The sequence below is a fragment of the Lonchura striata genome, chromosome 4 (genome assembly GCF_050655825.1).
Source record: "Lonchura striata isolate lonStrDom1 chromosome 4, ASM5065582v1, whole genome shotgun sequence".
Classification (NCBI taxonomy): domain Eukaryota; kingdom Metazoa; phylum Chordata; class Aves; order Passeriformes; family Estrildidae; genus Lonchura; species Lonchura striata.
This window is the reverse complement of record NC_140706.1, coordinates 8676676-8696095: the sequence shown is the minus strand read 5'-3', so window position 1 is coordinate 8696095 and position 19420 is coordinate 8676676. Positions and strand designations below refer to the sequence as shown.

The 19420-nt window shown below is 47.7% G+C and overlaps 1 protein-coding gene across 1 annotated transcript in view; it reads right to left on the bottom strand.

Moving 5' to 3' along the window:
- Positions 1–3285: 3285 nt before the first annotated feature.
- The window catches only part of ASPNAT (aspartate N-acetyltransferase), a 32633-nt gene continuing 16498 nt past the window's right edge, over positions 3286–19420 (bottom strand). The window contains exon 3 of the mRNA XM_021535656.4: positions 3286–10577. Within this exon, the coding sequence (XP_021391331.1) occupies positions 10210–10577 (368 nt within the window). The 3' untranslated portion in view covers positions 3286–10209. The remainder of the gene's footprint in view (positions 10578–19420) is intronic.

Sequence of the window (19420 nt, the reverse complement as noted above, 5' to 3'; positions counted from 1 at the left end):
CTAGTGCACATTACTTGGAGGTTTTTTAATGGTCCACTGACTTCTAACATTTCCTCCTCTTCCTTAAAGTGCTCCTAAAGAAGTCACAATCTGTAAGACTTAAGCATTTAGTTTTTTGTCTTATTTTCTTACATTTCCACAAAGGAAAAAGAACAAAAAATTAATCTTGGAAGCCAATCTCATCATACAGATCAGTCTTTTCTGTTGAGAAACATGGCCTCTTCAGCTGAGAAGGATGTAGGAGCTTCTGTTTTTACAAGTAAGTCCAACAGCTCTAAACCCAAATGGTATCTAAACAACAGAATTGAAAAAGTGATGTTGATTTTAATGGCTATTATTCAGGGTTGCTGCAAGGTAAAATATGAGTGATAACAAAACAAACCAAGAGGAGTGAAAGGTAATTCAGTTTGCTGTAGTGCTCCTTTCTTCCATTGCACTTCTCTCTCTGCAGAGAAACACAAACCAGCTCTTTATTCTTTTCCTATTCCATCAGTTTTTTCCTGTATAGGTAAAAAAACCAAAGTAATTAGGTTATAATATAAATAGTGGTGGTGAGCAATTGATTTTCACACTTCTCTCTCGTAGATGGAACTACAGTGCAGATAACCAGTGCAGCTGGACCACACTAATGACCACCTGAGTTTTTACAAGTTATTCATCTCTACCACAGTATCAAACATTTGATTTTTTAACAACCAGTGAAAATATTTTCCTATTAAGTATTTAATCCTTGGTTACTGAATACAACCATTTACTTTTAAAGCCCCAGTGAATATCTGTTGAAAAAATGATAGTTTGTCCTTCATCTTCCCTGAGTTCTCAGGTACAATTAAGCTTCTCTACAGAGGCATCATGTCAGGATTTATCTCACCTTAGGTGTTTCTGGGATAGACATTTACTGCTGGGTAGTCTAGACATGTCTTGGACTGGTTATTAATGGAGAGAAATGAGTGCTTTTTGGAGCATGATTCACCTGACCCTGCCTTTGATGTCCAGATGAGAAGATTCATCTTTCTACAATGCTCATTCCTCTTCTGTTATAACAGACATCAGGTGCTGAATTTACTTTACTGACTTTGCAAATGCAATCAAGCACAGAAAAGAATGAAAACCTACCATGGAGAAATTAATAGGCTGATTTCCTGACAAATTTGGCCAGTCGTGCTGTAAATAGGTGCAATAAAAATAATCTTTGTGACAGGACACCCTCACCTTCACCCTCATGTGGATTTCCTATTTATTAAAATGGAAGAGGTCGTAACTGTGGTGATTAAATGTGTGTATCAGAGGCTGGTGGGGAGATGCTTAAGGGAGTCAAGAGAGAAATGTCACAGAACACTCTGAAAGACTTGGGAGATGAAGGAAACTTCGAGCTGACTCCTGCACACCCTCAGGAGCACTCCAAGCAGACTCTGGCAACAGCTGAGCAGATGTGTCTCTTGACAAAAGGTGGGTCAGGATGGATGGTGGATGGATGGATGGATGGATGGATGGATGGATGGATGGATGGATGGATGGATGGACGGATGGATGGTGGATGGATGGATGGATGGATGGATGGATGGATGGATGGATGGTGGAAGGATGGAGGGAGGGAGAGATGTAGATAGCTGGATAGGTAAGTAGACGGAATATTTTGCAGCTGTTTGGTCAAGATAAAAGCAGTTTTGTGGGCTGGATGTTCTCAGCTGGTAGACCTGGGGTACTCCCTTCCTGGTTCCAGCCTCATCCCTCTTCCTTTCTCTGGGAGAGTGTCAAACCCCTGATGGGATGGCAGAGGGGACAGCCTGGAGTGGGCTTGTGCTGCTGCTTTGCTTTGGCTTTCTAGGAGGCCTCAAGGTGTTTGTAGATGATGGCTGTGCTGGGAGCAACAGGGAAAGGGATCACAAGGTCCTGTTCCTCCAGAGCGCAAGATTTGTGCCTGGAACACAGGGCATGAAGGCAGAGTCCTTGTCTCCATGAATTCTATTTTTTTTATCCAAAGCAATTCACCATGAAGTATGAAAGAGGCCAGGACAGGGATATGTGGCCTGATAGTGGGGAGTTTGAACCCACTTAGCAGTTAATTGAAGTGCTTTAAGGCAGACAGCACACCCACACTGCAGCAGCTTCTAAACCTAACTCAGCTTGTGTTGCCACTTTTCTGGTATTTCACCAAAGCTGTTTTAAGGGTGCAGGTGGTTTTTCGGTTCGTTCTGATATAAAATAAAACTTGTGCACATGCATGAACTTACAGCTGTTCTGCCCCCAGGCTGAATCTCAGAACACATTGCTATCAGTCCCAGAAGGTGCTTTGTGTTCACCTCCTCTGAGTGAGATACTGCTATCAGGGTCTGCACCTCTGGACAGGGCAGGGAAGTGACAGGGCCACATCCACAGGGCAAAGGCATTCACTTTATGCTGCACATCAGTGCCTGAGTGCTCAGCTAGATAACCCTGCACATGCCAAAGCCCAGCTGCACTGCTGGGGGGATGATGGCCCTGGGGGGCTGCCTGCAGCATCCAGAGCCAGGCTGCCAGGGCTGTGCTGCTGGGTAGGTGTCCCTCAGCTGCTGCTGCCAGGGCACTCCTGCAGCATTTATAACTGCCACCAGAAACTGCTTTTCAGGAACAGACAGCCCCGGAGGCCATTTCATCAGCAATCAGTTTATTTCTAATTGTGACTGGAGGCTAGAGCCCCGTTCCCCCCCCTCAAAGGGAGGTCAGTGATTCTTGGCCTCACAGAGGTGCTCCAGAGGTGCTCAGAAATATCCTTGTGCAGGTTTCACAAACAAGCAGTGGGGAACAGCCCTCTGGTGCTGGTTTCTACCTAAGGTAATGCACAGGTGTAGGGAAGGAAAAGGGGCCTGTGTGGCCTGGCACCCCCACATGGAAGCATCCTCCTCAGGAAGGCTCACTCCATCACCTCATGGCCTGGGTGGCAGAGAGCAGACACTGTGTGGTTTTGTTTTGTCCTCTGCTCCCGTGGCACATTCCTCAGGCCACCTCTGATCTCCAGGGGATTTGGGCTGAGTGCTCAACCAGGCAGGTGGCCAGTGGTAGCCCCAGGGCCAGGCCAGGTCCCACGGCAGGGTTGTCTCCACAGTTACTGTGTGCAGCTTCTGGACATGGCAGCAGGAGCTGGAATAGCATGGAAATTCAACCTAAGGACAAGCATGAGGCACAAAAAGATATCCCTACTATCAAGGGAAGAAGCAGGAATGAGTGGTGTCTGCCCATCTGGAGCTGGGGAGCTGGAAAAGATGCAGGCACCATCTGCACATCAGTAACTTGACAGCAATACAGTTTAGGAAAAAACTGACATAAGTTTTAGATTTTATTCATTCGTACATTATTTACAGCAGTTGCTTTCATATTACAATTCTCTTTCATCTTTTCAGTTTTCACTTATAAAAAATTAACCAAATAAACCTTATATAACCAAATTTATCACAGCAGGTCTGGTTAATTTTCACAGTTACAGCGGCCATCAGGAACAGAACTTAAGTACCTACAAGTCATTTGTCCAGAGCACCTGGCCTGCCCCTGCCTGGGGACACCCTGCTGTCCCTGGAGAGCTGGCTGGCTCCCGGGGACACCTGGCTGCAGCTCAAAAGCCTGGAGCACACCAAGGGATAACTTGCAATCATCTTAACACCCGCCATGCCTGGGGAAGGGTTTGTGTTGCTGCCCTGATGGTATGCAGCCTTCCAACAGAGCTGACTCCTGCTTCCCTCCACAGAAAATGAGAGTAATTGATTCTGTTTTCTGCCATTGCTGAGCCCAGAAGTGCAGTAGCAGGGTATGCTGGGGTACAAGACTGTGGCAATAAGTGTTTGCCTTCCTCCGTGTGACTCTGACAGCTCTTCCTTATCTGTCTCTCCCACCAGGATGTTTTTTACAATAACTCACCCCTAACTGTGGTGAAAAGCCTGCACTGCATAAAGGCTCACAAGGACTCAGCTCTAGGGACCCCACACGGGCAGGTTCTCTGCCGAGGTGACACCCAGTTCCAGAGACTGATGGCCTTCCCTGGTACTTAATCCTGCTCCCCAGGTGCAACAGCACCCTTAGGAACACACTGCTGCCAGTGTGCTCCCAACAGCATCACCTTCATTAACTATCTCCCTGGCTCCCTCCACGTGCTCTTTTGCTTTACAGTGGTAATTATTGCTGTTTTAGAATGTGTTCGTTTTTCTTTGAGGACTTGTAGCCACTTCCCGTTACAGAGTACAGTACATACTATGCTGAACATAGAAAACACAAGACTCATTTCACATTGGTCTTGTACAACGGTGAGGAGATGCAGAGTAAGAGGCTGTTTGGGGGAATCCAAGTTTCTTATTTAGGCGTGAGTGAGTAAGCCACTGCCTTAAACATGAGCAGTTCTGGGAAGCAATTTAGCCTGTTTGTTGTTTTTTGTTTGTTTTTTTTTTTTTTTAACTGACATTGGACATTTTCGAAATGCATACCACATATCTGCTTAACACTACCAAAATATTTTTTTCCTTTACTGCATTTGTCTCAAGAAGACTTTTGCTTTAATAAAATAACACAAGCACACAAACTGCTTAAAGCTAACTGCCCAGCACAATCATAAGTACAACTCACAAAGCAACTGATGCTTTGTTAAACCTAATTACATTTTTTAAAAAATCAAATATACATATTATGAGGCAAAAGGATTAAGCTTTGGAGGAAAAGAAATTGGAAACAATATTAGCTGTAAGTTCAATACACTTACATAGGAGTAGCTGCTTCTGCATTCAAACGTGTTACTTGTAAATAAATTTACAGTTGCATTATGTATTTGTTATGCTCTTGGTCTCACTAGGTCTGTCTTCTACTATTTAGATGTTAAAAGCATGTTCTCTCCCACAGGTCATCATCGTGCAATACAAAGACAGCACTGAACAGTGATTTTAACTGTGATCAAACTCCAAATGCTGACTTGGAGCTTGTTACTTTAAACAATACTGTGTTTTGACTAAATTCTCAGTTATTCAAATTAATCTCCTGATTTATTTTCCATGAAACATACTCCCAAGCACCATTCAGGTAGCAGGTTTTAGTGGGATAAGCTCTGTTGCGTAGTCCCTAGGACTGAGGGATGCAAGAGCACACCAATTTTCCCTTAAGATTCTATGTGAATCTATTTTGAGGGAGAAAAAGCCAAAATTTTCCTTTTGCATTTTAAAGCTTACTTAACACTTAGCATAACTTCATTTTCTTTATGTGGTACAGTATATTCCACTGCAAGAGTCCAGTTAGTGTCCAATTAAAATGCCTTTATTAAGCTTTTAGTAAAGTGCATACCAAGAGCATCACACCAGCACTAATGAAACACGGGCTCCAGCAAACCCAAAGTGAGATTGTTAATTCAGAGGTAACCAGAGCTGGTTCCTACCTTTGTGTGTTTGGCAATTTGGCAGTCCCTGCAGTTTCTATCCATTTACACCTCAGCCAGCAAATCTGGCAAATTAAAAGACAGCAGACCTGAATCACATACAGGTGTGGATCAGTGACCAACAGCAGCAACAAGGATTGGGACAATTTCTGCAAAACCACAGCTCCCTTGGGAATTCTGACCATGGGACTTTCTGTTCTTCCAGCTGGCCACAGCAAGGACAGGGCCCAAAACACCCCTGGCACCAAACACTTTCTGCTCCTGCTGCAGCTGTGCAGAACCAGGACCCCAGCAGGCACATCCCAACCCCAACAGCCACTGCTGAGCCTTAGTCCTGCCTCCCCTACCAGGGATGCTTAAATTCAGACACCATGACCCAAAGAATCATCCTCATTTCCCAGGGGGAAGAACACAGGGGTAAAACGACCCCAGGTCCCAGCCCTGGGGACAGATTCTGAAATGGGTCCTGCAGGCTGTACCCATGCACAGGACCAAGAAGTAGCATCACTTCTGGAGAAAGGTAGAGGCTTTCTCAGAGATGGCATCCCACACAGGGACAGAGGGGAGGGAAAAGAACAGCTTTCCACTGATGGCAGTGCCCTGGACCTTTCTGCATCTCCCAGCAGAGACACAGTTGCCATTCCTAAGAATCTTGCAGGTGCTGTCTGCTTCACCAAGGGAAAACACAGCATGAATTTACAACAAATACAAATTTAAGGGTTTCAAGTTAGACTAGAAACCACTTTCTTTGTTGGTTTGATTGCTTAGCATTATCAGCCTGGATCTGTTTAGGGGCCAAGCTTCCCAGAGAGCTTATTGCCAAGTATGACAGGTGCTTGAGATGCCAGTTTGCTCAGGATGTGGAGGGAGTTCCTGCTCACTCCACAGGGAATGGCCCAGGCTGTGCTGGAGGGCTGGGGCAATCCCAAGGCTGTGGACCTCAGCTACACTAATGCAAATTTTCCCTTCTTGCCCGTTTTTTTGGTTTTTTTTTTTTAACTTTTGGACATGACACCTAGTGCTTTCCTCAGGGAGCAAGGGCTCTGTCCCAAGCCCCTCCAAGCAAAGGACACTTGAGCAGTGCCTCATGCACAGGGATGAACACAAAAAGCCCCATTCTAAGGAGAGAGCAACCAGGTGAGGAAACTGCACCTCTGCAGGCAGCACGAGGGCAGGGGCTGTGACAGCCCACCTGCACTGCAGAGTAAGAGCTGCTGTGGGAAGTGCCTTTACATCCTCCACCTAAATCTGAACTGGTCTTAACCACCACATTTACCAACTTTGGGCTCAAACTCAAGACACTATTCCTCACACTTCTGCCAATGTTGTCCTTGGAAAGAGAAGCCCCCAAAATAAATCAGGAAAATCCCCTCCCATCTCACACTGATGTGGGTCTCTGTTGGAATTGAGACTAAAGGACTGGCAGTAGGTCCAGACCACCACCTCTTCTGCCTGGGACCAACCCCACAACCATCTTGTGCTGCTCCTCACCCACCCAGCCACGGATCTGGGATGGGGAAGAGTTGGGAGATGATGCCCAGGCACAGAGAAAGGGCTGTGCTGATCTTTTCCAAGCACTTTGTTTAAACCAGTGCACCCTGAAAGACGCAGAGCAGAAGGATGGATCTGCCAAAGGCAGCTCAACCTCAACGTGTCACCCTGTGAGCTGCACCATGGTATGCCCACAAACTGCCCAGGCAGCAGGTGAGCCTGGCATGGTCCAGAACACAGCACCCCTGACCCCAGAGCCCTGCATGCCAAACTTCCCATGAATGCAGACAGAACAGCAGCATCACGTGGTGCTTTTAAACCCAACCCTGGCAGCTCTGGGTGGGAGAGCAGCAACAACACACAAGGTTGTGCACCCCTGTCCCACTGCTTCTCCCAGGGATGCAGCTCTGGCAGCCTGCACCATCTTCCAAGGAGAGCAAATCCCAGCCTATTTGGCAGCCAGCCCTTTCCTTCAGAAACAAGCTGTTCTGGCTGGAGAGCTGGGAGCAACCAGCTGGATTTCTTCCAAAAAGCCCGGTCACAAAGCAACTGGCAGAAGCATGAAGGGAATACATTTTCTTGGCAGCTACTGGCCAAGTGGCAACAACTCAATCCTTATCAGTGCATTTCCGTGTGTTGGGGAGGAACACAGACAGCACCCCCAAAGCCACACCTTCCAAAGCACCTCTTCCCCAGGAAACTCAACAGGTATTACAATCAGATACTGTAATATCATCAGTTAAAGTTTACACGTTTTAGAAGAAAATACTGGTAAACCTGATGGTACTTCTGTGTCTGTGGGATCTGGTGGGATTTATTCCAGGCTTGGATTTTCTGACAGGATGTGGAGTTTTATTTCAAAGGCACAGGTATCAAATAAAACCAGCAACATTAGTTTAATTAAATAGCCTAATAAAAAAAGTTAATGCTCAATTTAGACTTTACATATTCCTCCCTTATTAAGAGACTAGTTTTTGCTTTTTGTTTTTTTTTTTCTTTTACCCCCCGGAAAGGTTTTAGTGCAGTGATTATATAGCAACAGAAAAATAAACTAAAAAAGGCACGAACTTTTGTGTTTTTTCTTTCAACTTTTGCTAACACTTCATATTTGTCTGTTTTACTTCGGTTAATAAATCACTGAATGCAGCAAGAAAATATTCTGCCGATTTCTGTACACTATACAAAAACCCCTACCAACAGTACATTATTTCAGCTTCAGGAGAAATGTACAGCATAGAAACTTTTAAAAATATAGTGCCCCATAAAGAAATTTTGTTTATCAAACTCATGGTCTCTTGCTACAGTGTCCTTCACCATCCTCACTACCCCCTTATTGCTGGAACACACGCTGGGACTCTGCCCCTCCAACTCCTCACAGGCTGGACGGAGCCCAAGCCAAGCAATGAAAGGACAACTGGGGCTGTGCCAAAAGGCTCCTCCCTCCCCAGCATCAGTGCCTGGCCCTTGCAGGGATGGGCTGAGCCCCCTGCCCTCTGCTCTCCATCAGCTTCACCAGCCACCTCTCAGGGCTGGGAAAGCTTCTGGCTGGAGAGGAAAGGGCAGCTTCCAGCAGGAGTGGGACAGACAGCACCCCATGTCCAAGGTCTGTCCTGTGTGTCCCCCCATCTGCCCCAGGGCCCCCTGTCCTCTCCCTACACCCCAAGGCTCCTTCCTTCTGCAGCTCTCCTGCTGACTCTTCCATTGTATTTGCAAGCGTGGTTAACACATGCTCTACACCCCTTCACCAACTTCATCGTGATGAGGTGGGAGGGTTTGCCCCCTCACCACACACATAATAATTCATAAAATAATAATTGTTTTCCCAGTAAATAAAGGGGTTTTCCCTTTAAATATACTAGCAGAGCCAAACCCCTCTACCCACCCGAAATTAAGTGCAGCCAGAAATGGTTTTCTGTAATACCTCTGATACCACGCTTTAAAAATTAAAACCTACCAGTCTTCTTTTTCCCCAAGATGTAATTCATGCAAAGTTGCTATTTGTTTAAATAAGTTATAAAAGTTGATATCTCAGGCTAGAAGAAGCTGTAGTCTTGGTTATTCTTTAGTTGGCAGGCACTGTACATACATACCGGGTACAGACACATGCCAAATCTGCTTTGCATTGCTTTTTGCATTGTACAATTCACAAATCTGACATCATTAAAGCAGTTAATTACCTTTGATGGAAGGCTGCAGTGAGGCCATCTACATTTATCAAACAAGCAGCTGGTTAAGATAATAAGTACGCTCCCCCCCACCCTGGTGCTCCCCAAAATGCTATTATCTGTCACACGTTGCTTCTCTGAAGTGGTGAGATTTGGTGCGCACATTAATGTGCAAATGTGTTGCCATAGGAACTGCAGCCTCCATTACGCCTCAACGACACCATTCAGCAAAAGCCAAAACTAAAAATAACAACAACAACAAAAAAATAACCCTTAAAAATAAGATGAAAACAAACAAACAAAAAAAAAAACCCAAAAGGCAGCAAAGAGAAAGTCCAACGCACATGCGGAGTCTGGCCCAGGACTGCAGGTTACGCGTGGCTACGGAACAGCGCGGGAGATACTCGGGTTTGATCTTAACTTCACACTATGGTACAACGGGGCTCAGTTCAGCCGGTCCGAGTCTGTGCTGGCTTAGGAAGGAGGGGGGGGTGGAGCGGAGTCGTGGTGACCGGATGCACCCGGGGTCTCTCAGACATTTGGCAGAATGAGGCACATCCAAAAAAAGTGCAACACCAGTGCCGTGGTGGCAGTGCGATGTGTTTGAGTGCGTGCACGCGCTTTCCTCTTCATGCATTGTAGCAAGCGGGTTGGGGCGGAGGGGCAGGGTGCACCCCCCACCTTTTCTCTGAAAACTATTAACCGGTAGATTACAGTAAGAGGAATGCATATTCTACTTACTGGTGCGTGAAATACTGAAAACTGCATTCAAGTAATATTTCTGCACTATTATGAATGCATCACTATGTTATCTTACACCTGGAAAAGGAGAGGACTATGTACACCAGAGCAGTTGTACTATTTTGCAGTAAGTTTCTGTGCTTTACAGAGGTACCTGGGAAGGAGAGGCCGCTGCTCCGCTCCGCCCCGCTGGGTTGCAGCACTCCCAGCACCACCACCTACAGCATGCGAGGAAGGGGCGCTGCTCGGCCGGCCCATCGAGCTGAACGGAGCAAACCAAAACATGACATGAGGGTACAAAAATTCTAACCCAAAATTGGCAAATCAATGGTGATGAGAAATAGAAGGATAATTTATTATTTTTGAAGGGGTAGGAAGGGAGAAAAAATACTTTTTTTTGTTTGTTTTGGTTGGTGGGGGGCTTTTTTATTCTTCCCGCAGCTGCAGGCGGTAGCGGTGGTAGCGGACCTGGAAAAACATTCTCTCCAGTAAGGAGTGTGTCATCCCTGGCAGGGCATAATGTTCCACGACACCCACGTGCTTGAACCCCAAGGACTCGTAGAGCTTGTGGGCCGCCATCTTCACGGCCGTGGTTCCCAGCACGACGGAGGAGTAGTTGTTGAGCATGGCGAACTCCAGCACTTTGCGGCCCAGGGCCTTGGCGATCCCTTTGCCGCGGTAGTTGGAATCAACGGACATGCGGCGAAGCTCCACGGTGTTGTCCTCCTCGTTGCCCCGCGCTGCCACAATCCCCACCACGTTGCCGTCCAGGACGGCAACCCAAAAGCAGGAGCCTGTGGGAGATAAAGCAGCACATGAAGTCACCCCCGATGGACAAGGGCCCATTGCCAAACACACATCTGGGAGCAGAGCCTGGGGCCCAAAACCACGTCACATGTGGGGACTAATGACCTCCAGAAATAAGGACCACTCTTTTTCCCTGACAGCATGAAGGAAATGTTGTTTTCCCAAGGAAAATGCACAGGGGCTACAACCTCCTATCAGGGAGTTGTAGAAAATGAGAAGGGCTCCCATAAGCCTCCTTTTCTCCAGCCTGAACAGCCCCAGCTACCTCAGATGCTCCTCATAGAACTTGTGCTCCAAATCCTTCACCAGCCTTGTTGCCCTTCTCTGGACATGCTCCAACATCTCAACATCCTTCCTAAGTTGAGAGGCCCAGAACTGGACACAGTACTCAAGTTGTGGCCAGACCAGTTGCTTAATTATCATTCAAGAAAGACACTATTCAATACAGCAGCCAACCATGGGCACTGAGAGGTCTCTTGCCCAGATGAAAAGCACTGACTTTCAGTGCTCTGGAGCAATATGTCTTCATCCAGAGGAAGAAGACCTCATGACAGGAGAAACCCCTAGTGCAGACAATGGCCTTCTTCCCGGCTGCTAAGCAGAAGAGAACCTGACTTGGGCAGCAGCTCCGTCTTCTGCACCAACCCTGCCAACTGCTCGGCACATCTCTGTAAGACCAGAGTTATGCAGCCCAAGGGGGTGCTCAGGGGGGCAAAGGACCACCCCTCCTGAAAAACCAGGGGAAACATGAGTAAGACACCCAGTATCCTTTGTCACTGGAGGAGAGCAAAGCATGGGGTGGTCTGTGGCCATCCAAAAGAGATGGCCAAGGTCTTCCCTGTGGCACAGCTCAGCTTCCAAGGAAAAGCTGGCTACAAACAAGAGGAAGGGAACCAGCCCAGGTTCACCTCAGCACACCGGGCTCATCCTCACATTCAGAGGAACGTGCAGCTCCAGCGATGCTCACTCTTGTTCCTACTGTGAACAAGTCATCATGCTGCTGCTATCTAGGTCAACAGCTAATTTTTAAACCACCAGGGCCCATCTTGACCCATTTATCATGAGCAGTGAAGATGTCTCTGCTCTGCTGCTGCACTGACAGCGCAACTTGTTCCCCAGCGCTCACTTGGATCTCAGAACGTGATTTATTCAGACACGACCCCAGACGAACACCTACAAGCACTGAAATCAAGCAGCCACCCTCCCTCTGCATACAAATTGTAGGGTAGAGAGCTCTCTGCTGGTTTTAAAGTGCTCATCACGTGGTGGCTGAGCCCAGTTCACTCCCCAGCCCATCCATCACACCTCTGGCCACACAACAAGCACAGTGTGATCTGTGCTTGGGCTGCAGTGATCCTCACCCTACATGCATGGCTACCACTCCTGTAGTGTAGTGGGAATTTCCCCACAATTGGGGAGGCTTCCCTGGGGTTCCACTCCTGAGGCAGCCCCCAAAAGTGCCATGAAGCATTCATCAACTGGTGTCCACTGGGCTGCAGCTGGTGGCACAGTTGTCACATCCCCCTCATCCAGCCCCATCCACAGCAACTCCTCCTGGAGCTGCTTCTTCATCAAGCCTGCCTCATTTCCCCTCAAACCAGAGAAACAACCAAGGTTCCTCTCAACCCAAGGTTACACAATTGCTTCCACAATTGCTTCCCACTTTTATTCCTTATTTTCTCTTCTTAGCAAGCACCTCTTCTCTGTGCCCACCAAACCTGAGAGGCTGCTAAAGCTCGCTCAGCAACACTTCCCACATTTGTCAAATGGCACGTTTCTGGTACTTTGAGGTATTCTGAATATTTAAAACCCAAACCTGGACATACCTGCTACCACAGAGCCACCAAACCTTTCACATTCCCAGCCCCTCTGACCACCCTCTCCATACTCCCACACCCATCCATCCCAGCAGGGGCTGGACCCAATTGCAAGTAGCATGACAGCAAACCTGCACTCCTTGTTAGTTTTTACTTACAGTTTTAAAGCTTAATTATATTGATTTTGAGTTCAACACAAAAAGAAATAGTATCTGGCACATGTCCCAGTGTGTTTTGTGCACACCAACACTTATAATTAGCCACAGACAGGACACATCTGCTCAAACAATGAGAGTTGTATTCAGCTCTCCTTTATACCAGTGCCATCAGTCCCCAAGACGTCTATCCTGCTGTCCTCCTTGTGTCTGTGTCTGCTCCATGGATCACCAGCAGCCAGTTCCTTCAGGCTACTAAAGGCACCTCAAGTTCCCAAAGGTGGCTACAAGCCCAGGAACAGCCTTCCCCCATGGGGCTGTCAAATCCCTCCTCCAGGCAGCTGAGTTCCATTTGGACAGGGACTTGCCACTGATCTTGGGATCACACCACATGCTGCTGACCCTGGGCTGGGACTTCCTCTCCTCTGGGAAAACCCTCCAGTCTCACAGCAAGAATGCTGAAGGTCCTCAGATTGCTTTTTACCCAGACTCAGCTAGATGACCTCTAAAGGTCCTTTCCAACCCAAACTATGATTCTACGTTTTCCACAATGCCAGCCAGCTGCAGCTCCTCATCATATCCACTCTTCCAGCAGCCCTTAACCCTGGAGCAGGGTGGAAGCACCCTGGAAAAAACACCTTGCAGTGCCACACCCCAGGGCTGGGAGATCCTGTTCTCCTCCTGACCTTTTCTGGACTGAGGACATCAACTCAGAGGACAGCTTCTTTTTGCACTTTTTCATACCTAGGATGAAACAAAACTAACTTCATCTCAGCTGTCAGTAATGAGCAACAGCCTTGTTTGCAGCGCTATTATTAGAAGGAGCTGACGTTTTACTCTCTCACATGCTATCTGAAAATAATCACTGCTGCAAAGATAAACACAGACCCTGACAACTACAACTCTCCCTGCCCTTCCAGATACTCGTCTCATGGCAGCACCTCTGTCTTTGCTTTCACCCTCACTTTGCCTCCACCTTCTGCCAACCCATCACTATGGTCACCCAAAGCCCTTCCAGCTCACTCCAGGATCTGTTCTTCACGGATGTCTCACATTTAACCACAGCTGCCCTGGGAACACCACTCTGAAAGCACTGGAGGCACTTTACAGAGGCCCCAGCTGTTCCCAGCCAAACACCAAGCACTCCCTTCCTGACTCTTGAGCTGCCAAGAGCAAAAGTGAGGAGAAGCAGCCATGGAAAACCCACTACTACCTTCCTTAGCTCTCTCCACTTCCTCAGCTTCCTGCCTCACCACACAATCTTGACATCAGGAATTCATAGCACAGACAAAAATACAAAAAAGAATTTTTTTTTACCATGAGGCTGGTGAGGTACTGGCACAGGCTGCCCAGAGAAGTTGTGGCTGCTCCACCCCTGGAAGTGTTCAAGGCCAAATTAGATGGGGTTCTGAGCAACCTGGTCTGGTGGAAGATGTCCCTGCCCACAGCAGAGGGGTTGAAATGAGATGGTCTTTAAAGGTCTCTTCCAACCCAAACCATATAATTAAAAAAAACACCTTGTGATGCACACACCTATGAATAAGGCACTAAAGGGCTGTGATGTGCATGCCAAGGAAAATGATTTCAGCTTGCTCATGCTTCACAGCAAGGTTCCTCAGCTGATGGCACCCAGGGCCTGACAGCACACAAGATGGCACTGTCATTCTGCTTGAAATTTAAGGATGGTTACCAGCTTTTGAAGATCAAAGAGGGTGTTCTTCTAATCCATCCACCCATCTCCCACAGCACAGGGCTGCCCTGAGTCCACACACCGCTGCTGACACCACATGCCAAGGATGTCCCCGCAGCGCTGGCACCACGCTGGCCACACACCCTCCACTCCTGCCAAGGATCCTGTGCAATCCCCTGGCTGTGCCTGCAAGGCTCCTCTGCCTCCCTCCTCCACTGTCATGAGCTGCAGAGCTCTCCCCACGCAGCCGACGAGGATGGATGGTGGGTGAAAATAAATTCATTTATTTTTGCTGCAAATTCTTCTACACCTTTTGATGAATAAAAGGCCGGTGGGTGGATGGGTGGAAAGACTGGAGCCAAAAGCAAGAGCAGAGTACTGCTAGAAGGGAGGGGGGACAAGGACATCAGCCTTCCTCGCCAGCATGAGCCCCACATGACTGACTATTGCAGGATCCAACAGTTTTCTTTTAAGCCCTCAGCATGCAGGGGCCACTACCCCAAGCCCCAGAATTGTGTTGCTCTGAAATGACAAAGCTCTGTCTTCCACATACTTTTCAAACACATTGTTTTCTAGAAAATTCTACTATTCCCACAAGAGCAAGCAAAGCTTTGCTGCCCCCAAACTTCCTGAACTCACACTTGGGTGCTCCCTAGTGCCAGCACCTGCACACTGTGGGGCGAGGGCTGAGGCAGGTAAAACCTATCCCTGTTTTCCTTAGGGCTGGGGAGAGGACTGAGCAGCTCCCACGGCCACCACTGGCTGCTGGTGCTAATTTTGCACGGATGCATCCCTGTGGGAAGGAGTTTTCCTTGGAAGCTCAGCACAGGGCAAGTATGGAGATTTTGCCCAGAGGCATGCCAGTCTTCTCTCTTTCTTCAGGGGTGGCACTGCTATCTATGTAGCTGAGCTCTCATTAATTCTTAGAGGCTTGGAATGTAATTTCTAGACAGACTTCTAGAAATGCAACTTCTGAAGAAAATATCCCTTCAAGCAGAGACTGTGACTTTCAGTTCTGTCCCCCTGCTGGCTCAAAGCTGTCACGGGTGATGTCCCTGGAGCATCATCCAGAGGAGGGGACTGGCAGTTTCCATCACCACTGCTGGGAACCCACCAGGACAGGACCAGTTCCTCTGCATCCTTACAGCAGAGGCAGAAAGCATCCTGCACAGGGCAAACCCCTCTTCTACGTTTTTCCCCAGGCTGTTATGAAGGGGCAAAGGGAAGGAAAAAAAAAATCAAAAAACAAAAAGCTCAAAATAATTTCTGTGCTTCTCATAGGACAGGGTCTGCAATTGCCTGTCTTCTGTGCTCTTAATATACCTGCATGAAGGCTCACCAAAAGTGACAGGCTTGCTCATCCCCAGAGATCCAAATGTTCTCTAACTCCTCCCTGCGACCCCTGACTGCAGCACAGCCTGGTGTGACACCACCACACAGAAACACCTGCACAGAGGAGGCACATGCTGTCACATCCTGGAGCTTCAAGCACTTGCCCTTGCAGTCACTTGTTCAGCCTGCTGTGCCATCTTTTGGGTGTGATTTTGGCCAGAGCAGCAGCCCTTTGTGCTAAGCAGGGGTAGTCCAAGCAGGGCAGTACAGAGGGAATCAGGACCAAGTGAGAGCTGTTTTTACCTACTGACCTGTTAAAAAGCCCCTAAGTTCAGTGTCTGGGCTCTCCTCCTGCCAGCACTATTTACATACATCACTTTAAGAGAGACAAACTGTACATGGCAGCAAGTGAACAGAGTCCCTAGCCCAAAGCTGGCTGTGTATCGCTGATGCCACTTAAATTCCTGCTCTTTTATCCTGTCTGGGTCTTGAAGAAAGAGAAGAGGAACCATCCAGCACTCGAGGCAACACTCCCTCCTTCTTCCCCTTCATCCTTAGTGAAACACAGGGCAGAGCAGCCGAGTTACATCAGCATCAAGGGAGAAAGGCTCTGCTGGGGACAGCTTGGCTGCTGGGATGTGAATGCTGCCAGCGGGAGGGCACAGACATGGCACATCAGCTGCCACCCAGCCAGACACAGCCAGCCTGGGTGCAGGGACCAACCAAGGACAGGCAGCAGCTGTCCCTGTCACTGACCACAACTGCTCAGCTAGCCAGGATGGGGAGGGATTTATATCTGTGTTTATGAGGCATGCCATTATCCTAGTATCCCTCCTTACCTCCACCTTTCCCATGTGTTGAGTTTCTCTCCTTTCCACCTTTCTAGTTTCCCTTGGCTTCAAGCAGGGCTGCATGACAGCTCCCACAAGTTCTGCTAGTAACTCTACACTTGACTTCATTAAAAGGCATTCCTGGAGGGGTCCTACAAAATACTAGCATTTTAGTGTAGTTTATGGCTATGAAAACTGAGTGAGATGCAAGAGATCCTGACTCCAACTCCTGACATCCATGAGCATCTCTCTGCACCAGACAAGGCCCAGGTGTGGGGGAACAAAATATGTCAGGGACACAGGAATGATTCATGCATGAAATGAGAAATACTGTGGGACACCTTCCTCCCCATAAATAAGCCCACAATCTACCACTGCAGGACACATTGCCCTGTCATAAATAATTCCCAGCTGGAAGAGCACAGGGCAGTGCATCTATATGTCGAGGGTGGGTGACATCCCTTGATTCATGGAGCACCAGGGCAGCAGGCAATGAGATCACCTACAAAGCATGAAAAGAGATGGATGGTTTGGTTCTGAGCAGCCACTTCATCTACTTCTCCATCTAACTTCTTTTCCATGCTTGCTACAAAGGGCTGAAGGTACTTCCAACAACCCCAAAGCTCAGCCAAAGCCTCTGGAGTTGCAAGCAGCAGGGAATCAGTGGGATGACAGTGACATCCAGCATTCAGTCTGCAACACAGCCACAGGGCAGATCCATGGACATTTGCTACCAGAAACACTGTGACCCCAATCCACCACGGCAGTGGGTCTCAAACTGCCCCAGGAGACAGAAGCTCAGAGTTGGTCCCTGAAGTGGTAAATCTGAGCATGAAATGAGAAACAGGGTGATGGGGTTTTGGACTGCAGGCAACTGCTGCCCTAAGCACCAGTGCAAACGCCAAACCACATCTGCATTCAGAGTGCTATGTGCTGAACCATGCCAGTGCTGATAAACCTGGAGCAGCAGCACACCTGCTGCAAAGGTGGAGGCCCCACTGCAGCTTCACCTGCCCCTGGGGGTGGAAAGGGTGGTGGGGTTGCAATTTAGAGTAACATTATGAACACTTTCAGTGCCAGCTCTATGCTTTCTGATGGAGCTGGTGCAGCCTCAAAAGCACCCAGCTACTCCAACACAGGTATTCCATTTTGGGATGCCAAAGCCCTCAAAAAACCCCTAAGATGCTGATGGCTACCTATAGTTTACTTTTACTCTGATAATTTGACAGCAAAAAAGAAAAACATTCTGCAGCAAAGGGACTTCAGGAAGTGGCCAGGTTTGGTCCTAAACAGCATCTCCTGCTGTCACTGCTGGGGACATAACCCAGCAGGCATTTATAATCTTCTTAAAACCTTTGCTTTAAACCTCACCCCGTTCCTCTGAAACACCTCTACGACAGCTCCTGCCCACGCACCTTACTCCCAGCAAAGCTTTGTGAGGACCCAGCCTGGATCAATGCAAGCTGCTAGTGGCCTTGCCCCATGTCAGCACTTCAGTGGTTGATTTTACAAACAGGCTTAAGTCCCCTGGGGCCCAGAGTGTCACCACGTGTGACAGCACCCAAGGGGGTGCTCAGCAAAGCCCCGGGAAGGGCTTGGCACAGCCAGGAGCAGGCTTTTGATGAGACAGCGAGAAATGCCGGCGATGCCGCAGATGGGATAAAGACAGCCCTTCCAGCACATTTCAGAGGCTGCTATATTAAGAAGTGTAACAGCAGGACTTTAAAATCTTCTATCAGGCTCTTTTTGCTGGCCATGCTGCACCTTGAAAAGCGAAGACACTAACAAAGCCAATGTATAACAACTGTTCAAGCAAAAGCTGCAGAAGCAGTTGTGGGGGATTAGAAGTAGCCTGGTTATCTGGACAGATGTAGCCTGACCCACTGCTCTGCTCTCTGCTGCTGAAAAGGACGACACAACACAGAGAAAGCAGCAACAAAACCACAGATGCAGCAACCAGGGTCTACCTGCTGCTGGGTCACCAGGGGGAAAGCACAGATTGAGAAATGAGGCAGCATCTGTGCTTTTGGCATGTGAGCAATTGTTATCGATAAGCAAGGAATTAAACAGCTTAAAGGCGTGGATAAAGACTAGGATATGTGATTTTGGCTGGGCATTGTCCTCTGGGCTGACTGGATGGTGAGTCCCAATGCAATGGAGCTGGCTCAGCAGAACAGTCTGGTCTGCACAAATGGACAAAGCCAGAAACAAGTATTTAAACTTTTCAGGGCAGAAGCTCCTTAGGCATGCAAAATACACACTAAGCTGATCAACCCCAGTCAGGCCTTAAATAAACCTAGGTCCCAGAATTTAGTTTTTAGTTAGAAGTTTTAAGGACAAAAGAAATCATGCTCTTCTGCCTGCTTTGCTAGCCTGGGTTGTGCCAGCTCCAAAAGACTGATGTGACAATTAGCTCCTTGTTAGTGAAATTAGTTTACAAGACCAAATGTGCTGCTGGTTGTGTTTTGAGCCAGCTCCTTAAAAGGACATTGCTAAGGCTTGGTCTCCATTTTCTACACCAATCTTTCACTACATGGCTTTATTGCTTTCAAAAGGTACTGAATTTGCCTCCCAGCAATTTTCACTTCCAACCATTGAACAAGCTGGGGAATCTACAATTATTGGATGTTCTAGAATTCATTACTTGGTGGCTGACTTTTACTTTATATACTTTACTGTAAAAAGGGACTGAGCAATAACCATTGAATGGCTTTCTTTAGCTTAGCAGTCGGCCAAGCCATAAATCAAACAGGGAAAATTGACAGAATTAATCTGATTTGCACCATCCATCACTATTTTTCTGGTCTAAATTTAGCCAAGACTCCCTTTATTCAACAGAAGTGTCTGTATCTACATAAGTATTGCACCAAATGCTTCACAGCAAATGGAGAAACTAAGGTTCATTTACTTAAAGTTAAGTAATAAACATAATTCTGAGCTGTACAGAGACTTCCAGAGGGTTTTATGCTGCTGTGAGGTCAACAACCTTTGAAATGAGTCACTCTT